The sequence below is a fragment of the Vipera ursinii genome (genome assembly GCF_947247035.1).
Source record: "Vipera ursinii genome assembly, chromosome: 3".
Classification (NCBI taxonomy): Eukaryota; Metazoa; Chordata; class Lepidosauria; order Squamata; family Viperidae; genus Vipera; species Vipera ursinii.
The window spans coordinates 67,728,412-67,748,066 of NC_139516.1; the positions used below are offsets into that span (position 1 = coordinate 67,728,412).

At 36.9% G+C, this 19,655-nt stretch overlaps 2 protein-coding genes across 9 annotated transcripts in view; one reads left to right on the top strand and one right to left on the bottom strand.

Annotated features, from left to right (window-relative positions):
• The window catches only part of DOCK7 (dedicator of cytokinesis 7), a 142,555-nt gene that overhangs the window by 65,904 nt on the left and 56,996 nt on the right, over positions 1-19,655 (bottom strand). For all 8 annotated transcript variants that reach the window (XM_083359893.1, XM_083359892.1, XM_083359891.1 and 5 more), the window contains exons 15-19: positions 4,980-5,097; positions 4,239-4,309; positions 1,738-1,876; positions 1,318-1,419; positions 817-903 (exon numbers count right to left, since the gene is read on the bottom strand). In XM_083359893.1, coding sequence (XP_083216019.1) covers positions 817-903; positions 1,318-1,419; positions 1,738-1,876; positions 4,239-4,309; positions 4,980-5,097 — 517 coding nt within the window. The remainder of the gene's footprint in view (positions 1-816; positions 904-1,317; positions 1,420-1,737; positions 1,877-4,238; positions 4,310-4,979; positions 5,098-19,655) is intronic.
• ANGPTL3 (angiopoietin like 3) lies at positions 8,798-19,595 on the top strand (the record flags this gene model as incomplete). The annotated part of the gene is made up of 7 exons (XM_083359912.1): positions 8,798-9,597; positions 12,822-12,932; positions 14,171-14,273; positions 16,390-16,503; positions 16,990-17,085; positions 18,313-18,582; positions 19,411-19,595. The coding sequence occupies exons 1-7, from the start codon at positions 9,112-9,114 to the stop codon at positions 19,593-19,595; spliced, it is 1,365 nt and encodes a 454-aa protein (XP_083216038.1). The 5' UTR covers positions 8,798-9,111.

Genomic DNA, 19,655 nt, shown 5'->3' on the forward strand with positions numbered 1-19,655 from the left:
TCCCCACTATTTTATGCTCCTCCATGCACGAATACTCTCTTCTCCCTGCTCCTGCATAGTTTCTTAGAGAAGCAGGCAGCACTAACTGGAGAAGGTCAGCTACAGCTGGGCTTCCTGAGCATTAAAACCATGAAAATGATTCCTAGAGAGGCAGCAGTTCCATCAAAACAGATTCCTTCCATCCATGCCAAAGGCGCACATGCTCTTCCTGAAAGGAGAGACTGGCACCAAGGCATCACCACTAACGGCTGGACTTTTGGAAAAAGTAACCCTCCCCATCTGTTTCTTTGCTGGGAGATGAAACTCCTCTGCAAACTTATTTCAGCAAATTCCCATTATTCCTATATTCCATGGAAGCTTAGCCTGCCTGGATTTTGGCAGGCGCCAGAATGGAGAGGCAGCGGTAACGTAAAGAGTGGACTGCCTCAGGCAGGTGAAGGAGGCACAGCGCAGGCATGAGTGTCTCTCTGCTCTTATTGAAACCCAAGCGGAAAGTGTGGACTTTCCAGGGAAGCTGGCATGGAAGACTGAAAATAGCGTCCACATGATTGTTCAGCACTTCACAATTGGTATAAATGCGAATGGGTTGCCAAGTCCCCAGATCACAATCACATGATGGGCAGGGATGAGACAATCTGAAATGGTTGGAAGTGGTTTATAGGCCATACATCACTCTGTCAAAATTCCACACAGTCACTAAGTGAGCGGTCATAAGTTGAAGCCTACCTCAACACTCAAGAAATTCTGTCATAATATTAGAGCAATTTTGTTTATTGTTACTTTCCCTGTGTTAGCGGGATCACTCTTAATACATACCTGTGTGTGAATGGTTGATACAGCAATTATTTCTACATTAAAAACTCCTTTATGGTTGTCAACCCACTTCATTCCAGGCAAAGGCACCTGACAAAAAGCAATACATAATAAACTGTAGGAGATAAACAGGCTGAGCCCAAGGGAGGGGTCAAATACGTCATCAGTCTCAAATCCCTTTGTGTCCACAAGTGATCTTGAATTCCACTGACTCTTATCTACCACCAATTTGCTCTGACTAGTTCAGATTCTTGTAGACAGCATAAGCTAGAAGTATTTTCATTTGAACTGCCTGGTCTTCTGATTTTTCCATGCTTGACATAAAGTCAGTTATGACTTTTATTACGGTGAAAGAATAACCATAGTAAAAACAGACATTTTAATCAACAAATGTTGCTAAATAGTTTCTAGAATTTACTTTCAAAATAGGGCCTCTTAATATTTGGGATAGTTGTTGCTTAATCCACTTTACTGAGTCACACACCCCTATAGTAAGTTGCTAACCTCCGGAGAGAGTACAGAATAAGCTTGTGGTGGCTTCTCCAAAGAAACAGGGAGGCAGAACTGGCCTGTTTTTAATCGTCCATTTTGTAGCATCGGTATCCACTTGAATGGGAAAAAGAACCAAAACATCATTAGCACCTATCAAATAGACTGGAAGTCTTTACCTATTCATTTACCCGTTTCAATTTTTACAGCTACCCGTCTCACGTCCCTCACTCTGGGTCGCTCAAGTTAAAATAACCCAAAGTCATGTAAATAAATTAAAACAATTAACCAGAAATGTATCAAAACTGACTTAAGCATTATTCCAAATTAACGTGTACAGAAATATATAGCAAGCAGAATGATTCCTGCAATGCTGAAAGTCAGAATGAAGGCAGGAAGGAAGGGACTGAAGAACTTCTGCAGCAGCTGTTTTACCGTATAGCCAACAGGAGTCTCGAGTGGGGTGTTTTGTTTCTGTTGGCAACTGACATGATAAAAAGTGAAAAGCAAGTGGTGATGGTCCGTTAAAGTAGCAGGAAGTTTGATCTTGATTTCTTCGTGGAAATCAGGAGATCTGTTTTGAGATAAATAGAGATTTAAAGTTAAGTCTGATCTGTTTGTAAACCAGACTTACCCTGTTTGGAAGACAGCTGCAGCAGACAAATTGTCAACAATTCCAAAGTTAGGCTGGCAACAGACCATCAAGTTACACGTGGCATTCTGCAATCCCCAGATATCCTCTCACTGAAGGCAGTTTGAGAGACTATTTACAAAACTTCCAAGCCAAAGCTCCTCCTAGAAGATCATATGACCTCTTTGGGGTTCTTTCCAAACAAAGACTTTCCTGAAGTAAACCTAATCTTGGCCGTTCTCCCTCTATGAGGATGGAGTAATTTCTCTGACCTAGGAGGAAAACTACAAAATCTTGTGGTCCCTGGAAGACTCTTTCAAGGACCTAAGGATTGTAGTTTTAATTGCTTAGGCTTCTTCCCCCCCAGGGTTCAACTACTGTATTGCATTAGTTAAAGAGAAACTTTGAGATAAAATGTAAAAAAAAATTCCTAGGATAATTTCCCATTTAAGATTTTTATTTTTTTTTCTTTATGATGATGTATTTTCCCTACATTCAGCTGCATTTCTGTTTAGCTAGTTATCATTCCCTACCTCAGAATATACTAAAAGGCTTTTAGATGTACTCAGTACTATAAGATGACAGGTTTATTCCTAGATTATTTTCCGGCTCTTGTTCACATAAATATGTATTTCACTGATCTGTTCTACCAATTCATGTTCTCCTTTCTTCAACCTCCTAATCATGTGCAAAGGGACAAAAAAGGCTTCTATCCCTTTTCATGTGATATCACACACAAAGAAGATGTGATCTCTCTGGGTTCACGCGCCATAATTTCAATCACGTTTACGGGATCACGAAAGGCAAAGAGGGCGCGAACAAGATGCTAGGGATCAGATACATATACAGGTAATCCTGGAGTTACAAAGGATAAAGCCACATGATGAGCCACATGATAAAAATTCAGATGCTTGGTATTCTGCTGCCTGCAGGGGAACCTCAATTCCGTTCGTCTGCCTAGTTCCTCTTTTGGGGAGCCTCTATATTGTCCCTGCCAGCCTAGACTCACTGGTCCTCCTGTGCCTTGCTATCCTTGCTGCCACCAACTGACTTTCATTATCTTTTTCAGTCACTTTTGATGAGGTGTGCCTGGACTGGCCTTTTGCAAGGAAGCTGCTGGCTATGCTGGGCCTTCTTCCCTTGTCCAAATCCACCGTGGTCTTATCCCAATTGCATGTTTGCTTGTTTTTTTAAAATCCCATTTATATCCTGCCCTTCTCCGAAGACTCAGGACGGCTTACAATCTAAAGCACAAATCAATGTGCTTAGCAATAGCCTTCATTCTATGCATATGCCTGCTTATTAAGGCTTTTGCCCCCCCCCCCCCAGCAGCATTATTACAAAGTCAGCTTATTGCCCCCAACAATCTGGGTCCTCATTTTACCTACCTCGGAAGGATGGAAGGCTGAGTCAACCTTGAGCCTGGTGGGACTCGAACCTGCACTAATTGCAGGCAGCTGGTGTTACTTAAGGAGGCATTAGCCCACAGCTCCACCAGGTTTTGGAAGGCAGGGCCACAAAAGAAGGCCACGGCCGCATCAATGCAAAAGACGGTCCCTTTTAGCTGGGCCCTACTTTCATGCTGGTACAGCTAGGGCTTTCTTTTGTGCCTTCTGAAAGGCCACATACAATTCCAATATAAGATGGGCACAGCTTCTGGAAGAAGACCTAGAGTGGCCAGCAGCTGCCTTGCAAAGACCTTGCTGAGCATGCCTTGTCAGTACCCGGAGGAAGATGGTAAAGGTCAGCCAGGGGCAGCAAGATTGGCAATGAGGCAGGCCAGAGAGCAGAAGGCAGCAAGAGTGGTAGAGATGGCAGAGTGCAAGGCAGTCAAAAGGGCAGAAATATGGGGGAAATAGGTGGGGGGAGGGAGTTGAAGAGGAGGCAGTCCTTTACCTTATCAAAACCTGGGGTTGGGAGGGACCAATTCGGGAGTGATTTGACTTGGGGTGGGCCCTTAGCTAATGATCAGTGGGATTTGGTTAACAACCGCAATTGGGATTACCGGGATTGCAGTCATTAAGCGATGTAGTCATATGACATCAGGCTACACAACTGCATTCCTTAGTGTTAGTAATTCCAGTCCTAATTTCCATTGTAATGCAAGGATGACCTGTACTTGCATGCGTGTGGCTGGACAACTGCAGAATCTGTTTCAAAATAATCAAAAGGATGAAATTCTTGCTACCCTGAGATCCTCTTTGTAAACTTATAAGTGCAGAAGATGTTTTATTTCTGATCTCACAATATTATGCACCGTGTCGAGTAAAATAAAAGGTGGCTTTTCAAAAAGTTTGTTTTTTACCTGTTATGGTAAACCACAGCTGTATAAGCTTCTTTTGAAAATTCAGCACAGCTAGATTTTCCAAAGATTACCTACAAAATAAGTGAGCAAATATATTTTTTAAAAAAACATTCTTTATTCTTCAGAACTGGAAATTTTACTAAGTCAAAAATAAATATCAAGATAACTATTTATCTGGCAAAGATTTATACCCTTGATAAATATTATGATTTAGTTTACATACTGACTTGTTTTTAAATAAGAATATTTGGCTGCAGAGACAGTTATTAATATTTCAAAGAAAATAGATGTTATATATTTGCTGCATATTATATGGTGTGAGCCATGTGCAGAAGTATGTAATTATTATTAATTTAATCGTCAAGTGACTCAAGGTGGCTTACAAGGGTTCACATACCATACACAGTAAAACCAAAATCAGATAAATCTTGGATCAAAAACATTTCAGCAAGTCAACCCTGTTAAGTTACAAGCAGGAAAATGCAGAAATGCCTCTGAGCAGATATTAAAGCAACACAAAGGATTAAAAATTAAATAAAGTTCAAAGAAGCAAATTCTCAAATCACTAAAAAGTCTGAGAAATCAGTGATCCAGTCTGATTCTGTCCCAGCAGGAATGCAGCCTGGTATAGCACAACATTTTGATGTGCATCTAATGTACAAAGTAGCCATTAGAATAGGCATTTTACAGCATCAAAATCACAATAGAACACACACACTCACACACCCAAAAATAACATACCGGCATTGCATTGCTTGGATCCTCTCCAAACATAAACTGCACTTTTACAGTAATATTCCGAGCAGATCCTTGGCGATTGGCAAAATTAAGGCTTTGTGGATAAACATATAGAAGATTTCTACAAAAAGAGAGAGAGAGAGAGAGAGAAATGCAAAAATTACATACGAACTACGGCAATATTAAAATGTCTAAGTCAGGGGCGTCAAACTGTCAGCCCGTAGGCCAGATGCATCATGCCAAAACCGCACCCACCCCATTGCCGGCAATGGAAAAAAAGTCGCAATACGTCGTGACACGTCATGTGACACTGCGAGTTTGACACCCCGAGTCTAGGTCAGGGGTAGGCAACCTTGGCTCTTTTATGACTCGTGGACTTCAACTCCCAGAATTCCTGAGCCAGGGAGTTGAAGTCCACATGTCATAAAAGAGCCAAGGTTGCCTACCCCTGGTCTAGGTCAATATTAAAATAAACTTGAATATACTATACCTGTATTTAATTTCAAGTTTGTTACATGAACTTGCTCTGTAAAAGCCTCACTATTCTTAAGATCAAGTTAAATATAGGTAATCCTCGACTTACAACTATTAGTTCATTGGCCGTTTGAAGTTACAGTGGCACAGAAAAAAGTGACTTCCGACTTTTTTTCACATTTAAAACCCCCGTGGCCACATGGTCAAAATCTAGACGCCTGGCAACTGGCATGTATTTATGACAGCTGCAGTGTCCCGAGGTCAGGTGATCACCTTTTGCGATCTTCTGACAAGCACAGTCAATGGGGAAGCCAGATTCACTTAACAACCGTGCTACTAACTTTAACTGCAGTGATTCGCTTAACAACCGTGGCAAGAAAGATTGTAGGCAGTGGCAAGAAAGATTACAGGCAGTGCTCAACGTACGACCATAATTGAGCCCAAAGTTTCTGTTGTTAAATGAGACATTTGTTAAGTGAGTTTTACCCCATTTTACAACTTTTTTTGCCACAGTTGCTAAGTGAATCACTGCGGCTGATAAAATTAGTAACCGGGTTGTTGAGTGAACCTGGCTGCTCCATCAGCTTTGCTGGTGAGAAGGTTGAAAAAGGGGATCATGTGACCTTAAGCATGAACCAGCTGCCAAACATCTGAATCTTGATCACATAACCATGGGAGATGCTGCAGAGGTCATAACTGTGAAAAAAGGTCATAAGTCACCTTTTTCAGTGACATTGTAATTTCAAATGGTCATTAAATGAACTTTTGTTAAGTCAAGGACTACCTGTAATCTTGCTTGCCAAAGGAATTCTGGGACTCAATTATGGTTGTAAGTCAAGGACTACCTGTAGGTTATCTGACTGCAATCTTCAGTGTTATTCAATCCTATTTAATGGCGCATTTATTTCCAAGAAAGTGGATTAGGATTGGACTGTGGCTACTAAGCTGATTAAACAACAAAGGGATCTTTGGCCTTAAAGGTGTGTGTGTGTGTGTGTGTGTGTGTGTGTGTGTGTGTGTGTGTAAGAAAGTATATTTAACATACTGAAACGTGCCTTGGATTCTCAAAGAGGAATTTTGTCCATTCACTGATCTGTTGACACACGGAGTATAGCGAGTCATAAAATACTGATCAGAACACCAATCAGGGAAACCTCTCCCTAACATCCATATGGAGGCAACCACAAGTGAGGTCAAAAGAGTCAAAATGACAGCCATGAGCACATGAAGTCATGACCGTTCCGTATGCTCACTGACATTACACATACTTACAAATGGGTAGGGCTTCAATTCCACAATCACAGCTGGGGTTTTACTTATTTAACCTCCCTATGAGGTTATTGAACCCTTACTCACAAATCCCAGCTTATCTGTTCCCCCCTCCCCCCCCCCTTTTTTTTTTCTTCTGTGCGACTTCCAATTGGCAACTGCCAACTGGGAAGATTTACAAATAAAGCACCAAAATGCAGCTATTCACCACTTCTGTTTTATAAGAATGCATATGGGTCTATGCAGAACCCAACAGTATTCTTGAAAATAAAGATCTTTCAGATTTTGCAGTATACCAATTCCTTTATATTTTATTTAATATTAAAATAATATTTAAACGTTTTAAAAAAACGGGCCAGGGAGACTTGAAAGCTGCCAAAGGAGGTCTTGTAGGCATCACAGTGGCATGTGCCCCTGATGAGTAACCTTAAAGCTTTTGCTTTATTTTATATTTATTTTGTAAATAAATACTTTATTTACAATAAACACGTATATGGAAACAAATGTGGATCACTCTTGCTGCCTGTCTTTCTCTTTGTCCCCATCCTAGTTCTATTTAATACATTTGATATCCTGTACTTTATCCTGTACTGTGCAAGTTATCAATCACTTGTTGATACACACTAAAATGCAGCACAGACCACTTATAATGCATAAACCTCATCAGTCTGTTTCTCACTTATGAATGGATTACCTTGGAGTTTGAACTGGGAAAATCCTGGTTGACCTTTCTTCTACGGTTTACATTTTAAAGAATGCAAAACCCATGCAAGCCATAAACTGATACGCTTAGCTATTTTTACAATTCAGAATGGTGCTTCCTCCAAGCTTTCCTACATTTAGGAGCATTGCCAGTGATGTTTCTGTCATTACTAAGTTATAAGAGGCTGATGCAATTATAAAACCATGCATCAAACAATAGGAGATGGAAACTACTAAGTCAGAGATAATAAAAAGCTGAAGAGACAAATAAAAGTTAGCTGACACATAAGCCTGTAATTAGTTAACTGATCAGGGCCCCATGAAATCAATGGGGTAAATTAGGACAACTTAATTCTTATTGATTTAAATGTGAACTAAGCATAGCTAACTTTGATTTATTCTTTGATTCTATTTCCAGGTATCTGCTGAATGGAGACAGGAGAAGGATATAAATCTACCACCCTTGATAAAAGCTGGCAGTGATAGAATTACATTCATTTTACAAAGCTGTGATTCCTGTAGATTGACATTCAAATTTAAATCTACAACAAGGATGACATAGCCCTCTCATTTCTTGAAAGCATTATAAACATCTATTTATTATAATAATATTTTCTCAGTAGTTAAGCTTTTGATTCATGCCTTTTCTGTGAACTATTTTATTCCACAATATGTACAGTATACAAATCCACCAAACATTCCCATAGTGGCTACTTCATATTATTTAATCCACAATATCAAAATAGAGTAAATTTGCTCTTCTGAAATTAGGCTGGAAATTTAATAATCTTTACATTCAATATTCATGTATTGGCTTAAAAAGCTGTACAGATAGAATATTACAGTGAGTATTGGGGTTGTATGGAGTACATGGGAAATCTAGAATTTCTAATCAGATGGGAACATTTATACTAAAAAAAATCTCCTTGTGAAGTTTCCATTTTTCTTGTAAAAAAAATGCCAATTCTGTTGTTGTTTGAAGTACACATTTCTCATATAACATTAACAAAAGCCAGGTTTTTTTTTCAAAAGTGCTAAGTAGTTTTATTAACTCTCATTTGCTGAGTAATAGATTATCTTGTCAGTCAAAATAATAAGACAACAATTATATCTATATTTGAAGCAAATATAGGGTTTGAAGACTCTCACTAATTATATATCTCAAAGATATATAATTTCTATATATATACTATTACTGTCCTTCATGATTACCATCTTATATGCTTAGGGTAGACTAAACAGAAAAACCTCTGTTGTACGTCTTTGAACAGCATGTATGGTAATAAATGAGTGGACTTGGCAAGGTCTGTATCAGTTATTCCAAATTGCTCAAAGCTTTCAAAGTTAAAATAGCACAGGTGGCATAATATGTTTGCCACATATAATGACAGGCACGCTGAAGTGGCCAAGTTTTACATGAATTGAAGGTTCCAAGTCATCTTTAAAGGTAAGCCTCATTTACACTTAGAATAACATTTGCTATCAGGAAATGTTCATCAGAGGGGCTCAAAGAGCCTAAACAGGACACAGGTTACATTCATTCGGGTTTAATTATCAACTACTCTAACTTGATTTTTTTTTTAGGATCCAACATGCTATATGTATTTATAGGCATACTAGAACTCTCCCAGAGAAAGACAAATAGCAAAGGGAGACATTTCTTTTCTGAAATAGAATAAGCAGAAAGAACATGAAAATTATTCTAGCATTTCTCTTTATGATTTCTCTAGTAATTTCAGGTAGACTAGACGACCACTTGGAATCAGGAACTCCTGAGCCTAAGTCAAGATTTGCTATGTCTGATGATGTGCATTTGCTAGCCACTGGACTACTCCAGCTTGGGCGTGGCCTTCAAGATTTTGTGATCAAAACCAAAACCCAAATGGATGACATCTTTCAAAGGCTTAACATTTTCGACCGATCCTTTTCTGAGATATTGCAACAAACCAATCAAATTAAAGAAGAAGAACAGCAGTTAAAAAAAACCACAACTAGGTTGCAAGCAACTGATGAAGAGATGAGAAATCTATCTTTGCAGCTTAATTCCAAAATAGACGTCCTTTCCATTGAGAAGATTCAACTGAAGGACAAAGTAGGGAAGCTTGAACAAAAAATAACTGAACTCGTACAGACCCAGCTTGAAATCCATGAACCAAGAGAAATTGTATCACTTAAAGTAAGTAAAAATGAAACATACTGAGTGTTAGCAAAGTAAATTGTATTCTGAGCAATGAGGTAATTAAGAAAGATTTAGTCATTCCTGTTGCTGCTGGACTAATGTGCTACATTTTGAGAAATAAAACCAACATTTTTCTTAATGCTGTTTTATTGTGGTTTGTATGCTACCCATAGCCTTTAATGGAATGTGTAGCATGTAAAGTCCTAAAAATAATCAAGAAAGTAATGACTGCTTCTTGATCTAAATTTGCTCTGACAGTTCTCCTTATTAACATTTGTACAATAGAAGTTACTACTTTTATTTTGACAATTTGGCTTAACTGTGAATATTTAGACTAAAAGAAGTAATTAACAAGTGATAATTTTATGCCAAAAAGAACAGGAATAGTAAAGTTAGCAAACTGCCTTTTCCTTTATCCTGTAATAATAGTGATATGCTTTTTCAATGATTCATTTGGATAGTTCATAAAGAAGAAATAGGGATCCTTTCACTTTTACAGACCTACAGCTCTATTCCAGGCATAAACAGTGGATCTTAAAAGTTGTTAATCTGATTTTATACACTGAAGTTGGTTAATAAACTTTGAAAGATCATTTTAAAATAAGAATATATAACATTTGCTTACCTCTACAGTAAGCATCAAGTATACATTTCTGAGATACAGCGTAATTATGATACATGCACTGATATTTTAGCCATCAGCTGAAATGGACTTGAACTGTACAGTTTCAGTTACTGTTTATTGCTCTGAAATGTGAAAAAAGTGCCCAAAACTGAATATATAAATAAATAAAAACAATGCTTTGATCGTCAGGAAAGATATATATCAAAGATAGCTCTTGGGTACAATGCAGTCAACAACTGAATAAAATCCATTGGTCTTTGTGGACAACATTTTAATATAATTATCAAATTTATATTCCAACCACTGATGCAGAAGGAGAGGAGGCCGATGAGTTTTCTGCTCATGTTCAAACTAAAATCAACAGAATATTTAAGTAACAGGCTGGAGACTTGAATGCCAAAGTTGGAAATGCTAAGGAGAAAAATATAGTTCGACTGAATGGCCTAGCAAAGAGAAATGAAGCAGGAGAACAATTCATCCATTTCTGGCAATCCAATGAGTTCTTTATTATCATAGTCTTCAATCAAAATGATGTCTATGTACATGGACCTTACTTGCACACAGAAATCAAATTGATTATTATTAGTACAAGAAGATGGAACAGCTCAATTATAATGATGTGGCTAGGGTTGATTGTGGAATAGATCACAAACTGCCCATGGCCAAGTCAAATTAAAGTGGAACAACTAAGCCAAACTGTTTCCATGGTACAATCTTCAGCCTATATTCACCATTATCAACAAGAACATGAGGAACTGCTTTGAGGTCCTGAACCTCATTGATAGGGAACTAGAAGAATAAGGAATCTAATCAAAGTACGTTTTTAAGGATGAACTTGAAAAGAGATTGCCAAGGCCAACAATCAGAAGAAATAGTGGAAATTGGCAAGAAAAGAGAGAGAAAAGTCAAGGAAGAAAAAATTTCAAGAAGAAATTGTTCAAGAATTATTAGAAGATACAAGAACCAGTATTATGATTACAACTTTAAATACACAGAGGATAGACACAAACAAAAATCTTCCAAAAGATCTCCAAACTCAGAAGGATATTAGCCTCAAATTGGTATGCTAACATTAGAAAAAGGTCCGTCAAAAGGAGGATCAGCAGAATGTGCAAACTATCACACAATTTATTTTACGTGCTTCACAATGCTTAGATTTATCCAACACAGTTTACAGCCCAACACGGAAAGGAAGATGATCAGGTTCAAAGTATCATGTTTTGGAACATTATGTGAAGACTTAGCTCTCTTGAGAAGACTATAATGTTAGGAAAGGGGGAAAGAAAGGGACAAGAACGACAGCAATAAAATAGATAAGACTTGATTACAGCGATAATGGATAGTGTTATCAGAAGGCCAGATGGGGGCTGATCATTTTAACTAAGTGGTCACTAACTGACAACAATCTGACGACACACTATCAATCAAACATATACTATTACCACCCATAAACTTCAGAAGACTGCATCCTAGGAAAAGCTTGTTAAGCCAATTTCTTAAACGATGCCTTTCATAAAAAGAGCCTTGGTGGAGCAGTGGGCTAATGCCTCCTTAAGTAACACCAGCTGCCTGCAATTAGTGCAGGTTCGCATCCCACCAGGCTCAAGGTTGACTCAGCCTTCCATCCTTCCGAGGTAGGTAAAATGAGGACCCAGATTGTTGGGGGCAATTAAGCTGACTTTGTAATAATGCCGCATGGGGGTGTGTGAAAGCCCTAATAAGCAGGCATATACATAGAATGAAGGCTACTGCTAAGCTTGTAAGCCGCCCTGAGTCTTTGGAGAAGGGCGGGATATAAATGGAATTAAAATAAAAAAAAATAAAATAAAAAATATATATTGGACTATGATTCTTTTTGAAATGTATTGGGATGACTTAAGGACATACTGGTCAAGAAATGACAGAAATTTTAATTCAATATGCCTGTAATATGCCAAGTAGGGAAAAACATTTTATTATACATCTATTTTGAATATAATCTGTATTAATTTTGGTCACAACAGTAATTAAATAATACAAATTGAACAGAGAATAAAAAAAGAATAAAAAAGAAAATAATAAGTTCAGGGGGTGAGAAGGAAATGAAAGAATGCAATAATGAAAAAGAAAAGAAATATATAAACAAGTGATTTCCCACCTTCATTACAAGTATAAACAAATCTAGTAACTATTCACCCATTGTAAGATTATAGTGTAAAAAAGTACAGCGATTTTGGTAGAAATGAGTGAGAAGATGGGAAGCAGAATACTTAAAATTTGGAGAAATGGAAGCCCAATGTGTATTTTTAAACATGTGCCCAATGATAGATATAGTTGTTAGATTTTTCAGACAACTGGTATAAGGATTTCTAAATGGATTGTGATTGCCAACATTTATTAAAACATAAAGCAACAGTTTTTTTAAAAAAATGATTTGCCCATCTACTCAGAGAAGCACTTTGATTTAGCAAAAGAATACTAGGTAATGAGTTTATCTGGCTACGCTCTTGTATAAGATCTCTGCTGCTTACAGTACTGCAAAAAGTAATATGGAGACATTTTATACTTCAGATTATGGTCCTTTGAGTCTAAGCTATTTTTTTCGCTTTCCCTATAGAATTTTATTGAACAGCAAGATGGCCACCTCAAACATCTTCTGAAAATTGTTCAACTGCAACATGCTCAGCTCACAAAACAGCAAGAGCAAATACAGGACCTGGAGGAAAAGGTAAAATTGTTGAATTTTAATGGCCATCTCTAATCTAGGGGCAATTTCAATGGGTTCAGGTGACTTATAAGACAGAAAGAAAACTGCAGCTTTCAGAAAGTTTTTATACAGTAACTTCTAAAATGTATCACGATTTCAGCTTTCAGCTTTCCTATATATCAGAGGTCCTAACCGCTGGCCCATGGACCAGTACTGGGCCACGGCATGCCAGAAACAGGGCTGCACAAACAAACGAAGCCCCATCCATGGGATGCAGGCAGCATATGAAACCACGCTCCCTCTGGTCCACGGAAAAACGTCTCTCCATGGAACCAGTCCCTGGTGCTCAAAAGGTGGGGGGGGGGGCACTGCTATATATGAAATATCAAGTTTACTAACAGTCAAAACCAAGGTACAATTATTTAGGGAGCCAGGATTGAGAACTCTAACTATACTTGAGTTTGCCATATTCAATATGAGAATGCAGAAGATTCATGTTTATGCCTGTTTAAGCCTTATTGTGTTCAGATGAACTTGACCAGAAGGTATGTTTAGTATTGCAGATTTCATTTTCTGTTTAACACAAGAGGATTCAATAACTGGGTTCACACATCATGCAAGTTATAATTTGGTTTGTTTGGTCAACAAATTGTGTGAATTCAGTCATTGTCTAGGTAAATTATGGTTTATGGATTAGCATGTGTATGAATCCCATCCAAACAGCTCTTTTAAAAAGTCTAGTGTTTTGCTGTTGAAAGAATTTATTGCTCATTGTGTTGGTTGAAGGAAGCGATCTTAATCTAGCAGCTGCAAATATTTGAACAACTACTAGATGGAAGCAGAGTTAGGATTTCCCAGATTTTTTTAGCCCTAAAATGGCTATGTTTAACTTCTTCACATGACATGGTTGATACTGCTGTCCCTAGTTAAATGTAATTTTTTCCATGGTGCTTTTTCTTTCTGGTAACCTTTCTTGGGCAGAAGACATAGCCTGCATCACTCAAGCATGTAGCTTCATAGTTTTATATCACAACTCTGTATGTAACAGAGGTGGTCAGAATAGACATATGCAAGAATTTTTGTCCCCCAATTTTTTTCCTGGCCTGCAATGATAAAGGGACTCTTATCAAAAGTTGAGCTTCTCCTCCCCCGTCCACACCTGGTGCATTCATACATTTGAGCTTCAAAATGTTCTGTGAACAGGCAACCTGTCTTACTAATGAAGTACAGCTATAGAAATATTTTTTTTCTATTTTCAGATAAACAATCGCAATTTTCAAGAGGACTCGCAATTATTTTCCACGAAGAAAAATGACAGACATCCTAAACTGAAAAAAACATCTAAAAATAGCAATTCTAGAGGTAGATGGGCTTACGTATTTTTTTTAAGCAATTCTAGTGTTTGGAGAGCAGAACTATTTTAGAATACTGTTCTGGTGTATACTTTGATACTAACAGTATGTAAGAAACAGATTTGATTAATTATGCTTATTCTTCTTCCAAAAATATTAAAAAGCATTTATTTAAAAGTAACGGTGAGATCTGAAATAAAATGTTGTGTCTTGCCTACCTCCTGAAATAAGATTAAGTGTTCTTGTTAGTCCTTTCCTCCAAAACAAGGCATTCTATTCAATCTTCCATAATTCTCTTACTGAAACAGCGGTACTAGCTTTTAGCTATTTTCTGGGTACGTTTCAAAGTTCTGTTAAAGATCTTTACAGTCCTGAATGATTTATTGTTGACTATTCATGACTTGATGAACTTTATTTGGTCTGCCAGTAATGGCTTCTTTAGGTTTTTTTTTAAGCTCATATTTCTGTTACAGTGGCACGTTATCTTCTCTTCGATTCCTTTTCAAATGCTTTTGATTTTTACGAGCATTGTAGATTTTCTTCAGTGACTCTTATGTTATGTGACCAAAATACTGAAGGTTTACCTCTTTTAGGCTTCCAGAAAGCGATCTGTTTCACTTCATCCAGAACGGAATTATTTGTTTTTACAAAAAGACATTTTCAACTATTTTCTCCAGCACCATAATTCAAAAGCATCAGTTTTAATTAATTCGGACTTTCTGATGGTCCAGTTTTTAGCCACATATTAAAACCGGAGAACCATGTCTTTTGACAAAAATAGGAAAGGCTTGGGGTCAGGATATTTGAAGGGCTGCCTATTCCATAATAATCTGCAAATCCACTGAAATCATCTTCAGAGGACTCCTTGTTTGTCCCTACAATTCCAGAGAATTGATCTGCTTGATGCTATGAGACAGACCTGTCTCACTTCATCCACTAAAACCTTTTGGAAGTTAGTGAAAAAAATGTTCTCTTTGCCTTAGGATAGTTATCCTGCTGTTTCCTGCTGCTGTTTTTGTCAAATGTCCTACAATCAATATCTTGAAATCACTTTTATGTATCACATGATTGCACCCAACTTAAGCCGTTAATTTTGGCAGCAGTTATTAAGCAACTCATTGTGGGTGGTTAAGTGCAGTGTTATGTGGCCGTAACTTGTTAGTTCTGCCAGCTTCCCCATCTATTTTACTGTTGGAAGGTGGTGGAGAAGGTCACAAATTATAACCATGGGACATTGTGACTATTGTGAATCAATGCTGGTTGCCAAATTTCCAAATCGGGACTGTGTGAATGACTATGAGAATGCTGCAATGTCTGCAAGTTTAAGGACTAGTTGTACATCTCATTTTTCAATGCTGTCATAATTTTAAATGGTCATTGAATGAGCATTCAGTAAATGAGGGTAACCTGTTGTCAAGTCCCGTTTTTCATTTCACAAGATATTTAAATCAAGTAACTGTTCCCAAACTCCAAAGAGGGCTAACATTAGCATGTGTAATACCTTCTTAATAATTGTTCTCATGGGCAAGGTAAGACTGTGCTTTGTTGGAGAATAGTCCACAGAATATATTCCCCATATTTTGTCACATTGCTCCCTTTATAAGGACGCAAGGACCTATTTCATAACTCCCTTATCTGATAAAGAACCCAGATAATTCTGACTTATTTTTAGGTACAGATAACTCTCCTCAGAACAATATTAGGTTTCCTTAAATGTAGCAATTTTTTTTACACTATGTAAAACTCAACACGCATTGATTACCTTGATGACCCTGTTAAAAATTTTATGCTTGGATTTTATTAACCGAAAAAAATGGTTTAATTCCTTGGTTAACTTGCAGAATTCTGGTCATCCTTAATAAAGAACTAATTAACTGAACCTGCTGTTTAAAAAAAATGGGTACAAATATTCCATTGAAGACTTTAGTGTTGATATTCTTTGGTCACTACCCATTTTGAAATTTCTATCTCAAGAGCACATGTGAATGTCATTTTCAAAAGCCTATATCTATTTCCAAATAAAAAAAATCTTGAATAGATTCAGTTTGTTTAAATAACTGCTCAAAGAAAGTAATGTATATTCTGAAAAAATTGCATAGATTTTCCTAAATTTCTGTTTCTTTTAGGTAATGCTACTGATTGTACTTGGGTTTACAACACGGGGGAAAGATCTAATGGGATTTATTCTATTAAGCCCAATGGATCCAAGGCATTTAATGTTTATTGTGAAATGGAAGGAGGTATGGCTGGTTATATTAGCAGTCTTCTTTTTTTAAAAAAACTAATTCTTACCTTCTCCAAAGTGCTGGCTTCCTTATATATTTCTTTATTAAACAAACTTGCTGTCACCACTCTTTATTTGCTGATAATGCAATTTTAATCAAATAATAGGTAGCATGAGGTATTTGGATTTTTTTGACTATGGTTGGTTGTTGTTTATTTTAGAAAATATGTAAATCATTAAGTCATTGTCTAATTGGGTTAGACAAATGCATATTATAATTGTATATGAACAGAGACTAAATTGGATAGATTGAAGTTCATGCAGAAATGCAAATTTAGTCAACGTTGTGCAAATAATTTCTCTTTTGTTAAAGTGTACTCCAGTTCTCTTGTGTGTACAATTTAATGTCCAGCATTCAGAGACATAATATATACTTTGCAAACTCTAAAAAAAATTTAAAAGTCAAATGATTGCATTACTAATTTATCATGTTCACCCACAGAAAACTCATGGACAATCATTCAGAAGAGATCCGATGGATCAGTCGATTTCAACCAAACTTGGGAGAGCTATATAGATGGGTTTGGTAATCTTGACGGTAAAGATATTTTCCAATTTACTCAAAGTAACATTTATGTTGACTATAGCTTTTGAAAGGGGGAGAAAAACCCTGGACATTGGTAAATGAGATCTCACATTTGGTCTCAGAGATTGGTCTCAGAATTGTTTACTCTTTTCCTTCCCTTCAACCTTTGTCTATTTAAATTCCTAGGCACAGGGCATCAGTCATTTAAATTATCACAAGCACATTTAAATAGATTTGATTTAAACAAGTCCAAATCTAGCTAATCATAAATGTAGATTTGAATGGTTTCTATTCACTCACAGGCTACAAACACTTCTGAAAGAGGCACCTATGCAATTTGTTCAGTTACTTTCTAATACTTTCGGTGATAAAGAAATGGAATGTTAGGATTTAACACGTTTTTCCTGGAAATGGTATAGTACAGAAATAAGGAAAAAGATGAGATTTTTAGCAACCGGAGTCATTAAGCAGAAATTTCAAATTAGAAAGGTCTGTGATGCCTACATGAGCAAGATCAAAGCCATACGTTATAATCTTACGTTATAATCTTAAATGGCCAGCTTGCAACATAAAATAACAATAAATTAATGAAGGATAACTTGCTGCTATAATAAATATACCAAGTTTTTTAAAAGTTGACTTTCTTTTTTCTTATTTATTATAAAATACTATATTATTAGTGCTTTATTCTTAGCATAGTAAATTTATGCCCTTGCTGTAGCAGACTCATGTAGCTATATTCTGTTCAGAACTATATTTTCTCAAGAAATGTTCTTATACGTTTCTCTTAAACATGCTTGTTCAATGAGGTTTATTTCTCAGGCGTATGCTACACACAGTCCACCTAAATGCTAAATTTATGCGTGTCATAATGTTGTAAATGAAACTACCCAATATCCATTAAGGGTATTTTTCCCCCTCAAGGATTACAGTAAATATTCATATATACCATTTGCTTCACCTATTACATATTCACTTGAATATATACTTCATTTAAAAATGCCTTTTCCCTCCTTTGCAGACTTTTTTCTATTTATACTTAAGTTTTAGTTTCCAGCTTTATTGTTCATTAATAAATACTGTAAAAGGGATAAACCTTTTATAGGTGATCCAAAATTCAAGGACTTCCAAGACTCAAGCTGACTGGGTAATTCATGCAATTCTCAAATCTCGCACTTAAAGCTTTCATCTCCCCTCGGATCAGCCTTAATCATTCTGTTTCTCCACTTGTATTTTCAGGAGAATTTTGGCTGGGCCTTCATAAGATCTATTCCATTGTAGATCGAGCTGACTACATCCTGCGTATTGAGCTTGAAGACTGGAGAGCTAACCGACATTATATTGAGTATACATTCAAAATGGGAGGTCCAGACAGAGATTATGCACTCTTTCTCTCTAGGATTACTGGGAATATTCCAAATGCTCTACCTGAGCAGAAAGAAATTAAATTTTATACTAATGATCATGGCAGCACTGAAAGAAAGCTTAACTGCTCTGAAAGTGACACAGGTAGATATTTTCTGTATGTGCCAGTGTTTCAGGTTTTCTTATAATCTGGGGGAAAAGTGGCAGAAGGTAGGATTTTCATAAATGTACCATTCTAAGAATAAAATACTAATAATATAGAGAAAGAAAGAAAGAAAGAAAGAAAGAAAGAAAGAAAGAAAGAAAGAAAGAAAGAAGGAAGGAAGGAAGGAAGGAAGGAAGGAAGGAAAGAAAGAAAGAAAGAAAGAAAGAAAGAAAGAAAGAAAGAAAGAAAGAAAGAAAGAAAGAAAGAAAGAAGAGAGAAAGGAAGGAAGGAAGGAAAGCAAATGAAGGAAAAAAAATCAAAGACGATATATGAAAGAGAACTAAACATCCCTTCAATTAAAAAAGTTTCTTGCATGCAAAAAGCTGGTACATAATAGACAACCCAGTGTTACATCTCCTCTGTTTTACATAACAGCCTTCCACAGATTGAGATATTTTTTTAAAAAATATCCAATTGTATTATGTTACATTCTCTATCAGCATAGAAAGCATTATCCTGAAGTTCTCCTGAACATGTCATTGTCTCCAGGTAATCTAGTTAGAGGGGGCTTTCTTCAAAATACAGTGGCTGTCATCATTGCCACCACTATGGCCAAAGGCTATAGTAGTTGGGACAATGAGAATTGTAATCCCAACACATCCCTACCCAGGTTAAATAAACTATTAAAGACAGCGAAAAGCTGGGCATTTGTGGGAATCCCAGTCCTACGGGAACAGCGTTCTTATCCAAAAAGTTTTTAATGTATTTTTCCATGTAGTTAATTTATTGGCATATCAATTCAATGGTGTTCCTATTATTACCTTCAGGTGGTTGGTGGTTCAATGTATGCGAAGAAACAAACCTGAATGGAAGGTACATCAGGTCAATCTCAAAAGGAAGACTAGAGAGGAAGAAACAAGGACTGTATTGGAAGCCTCAGAAAGGAAAACCTTGTCTTCTCAAGTCAACCAAACTGATGATACATCCTGCAGATTTTGAAAAACTTGACTGAACATTATCAAAGTTTACCTAAGAAATTGCAAACTACTGCAGTCAGAATCTAATACTTGAT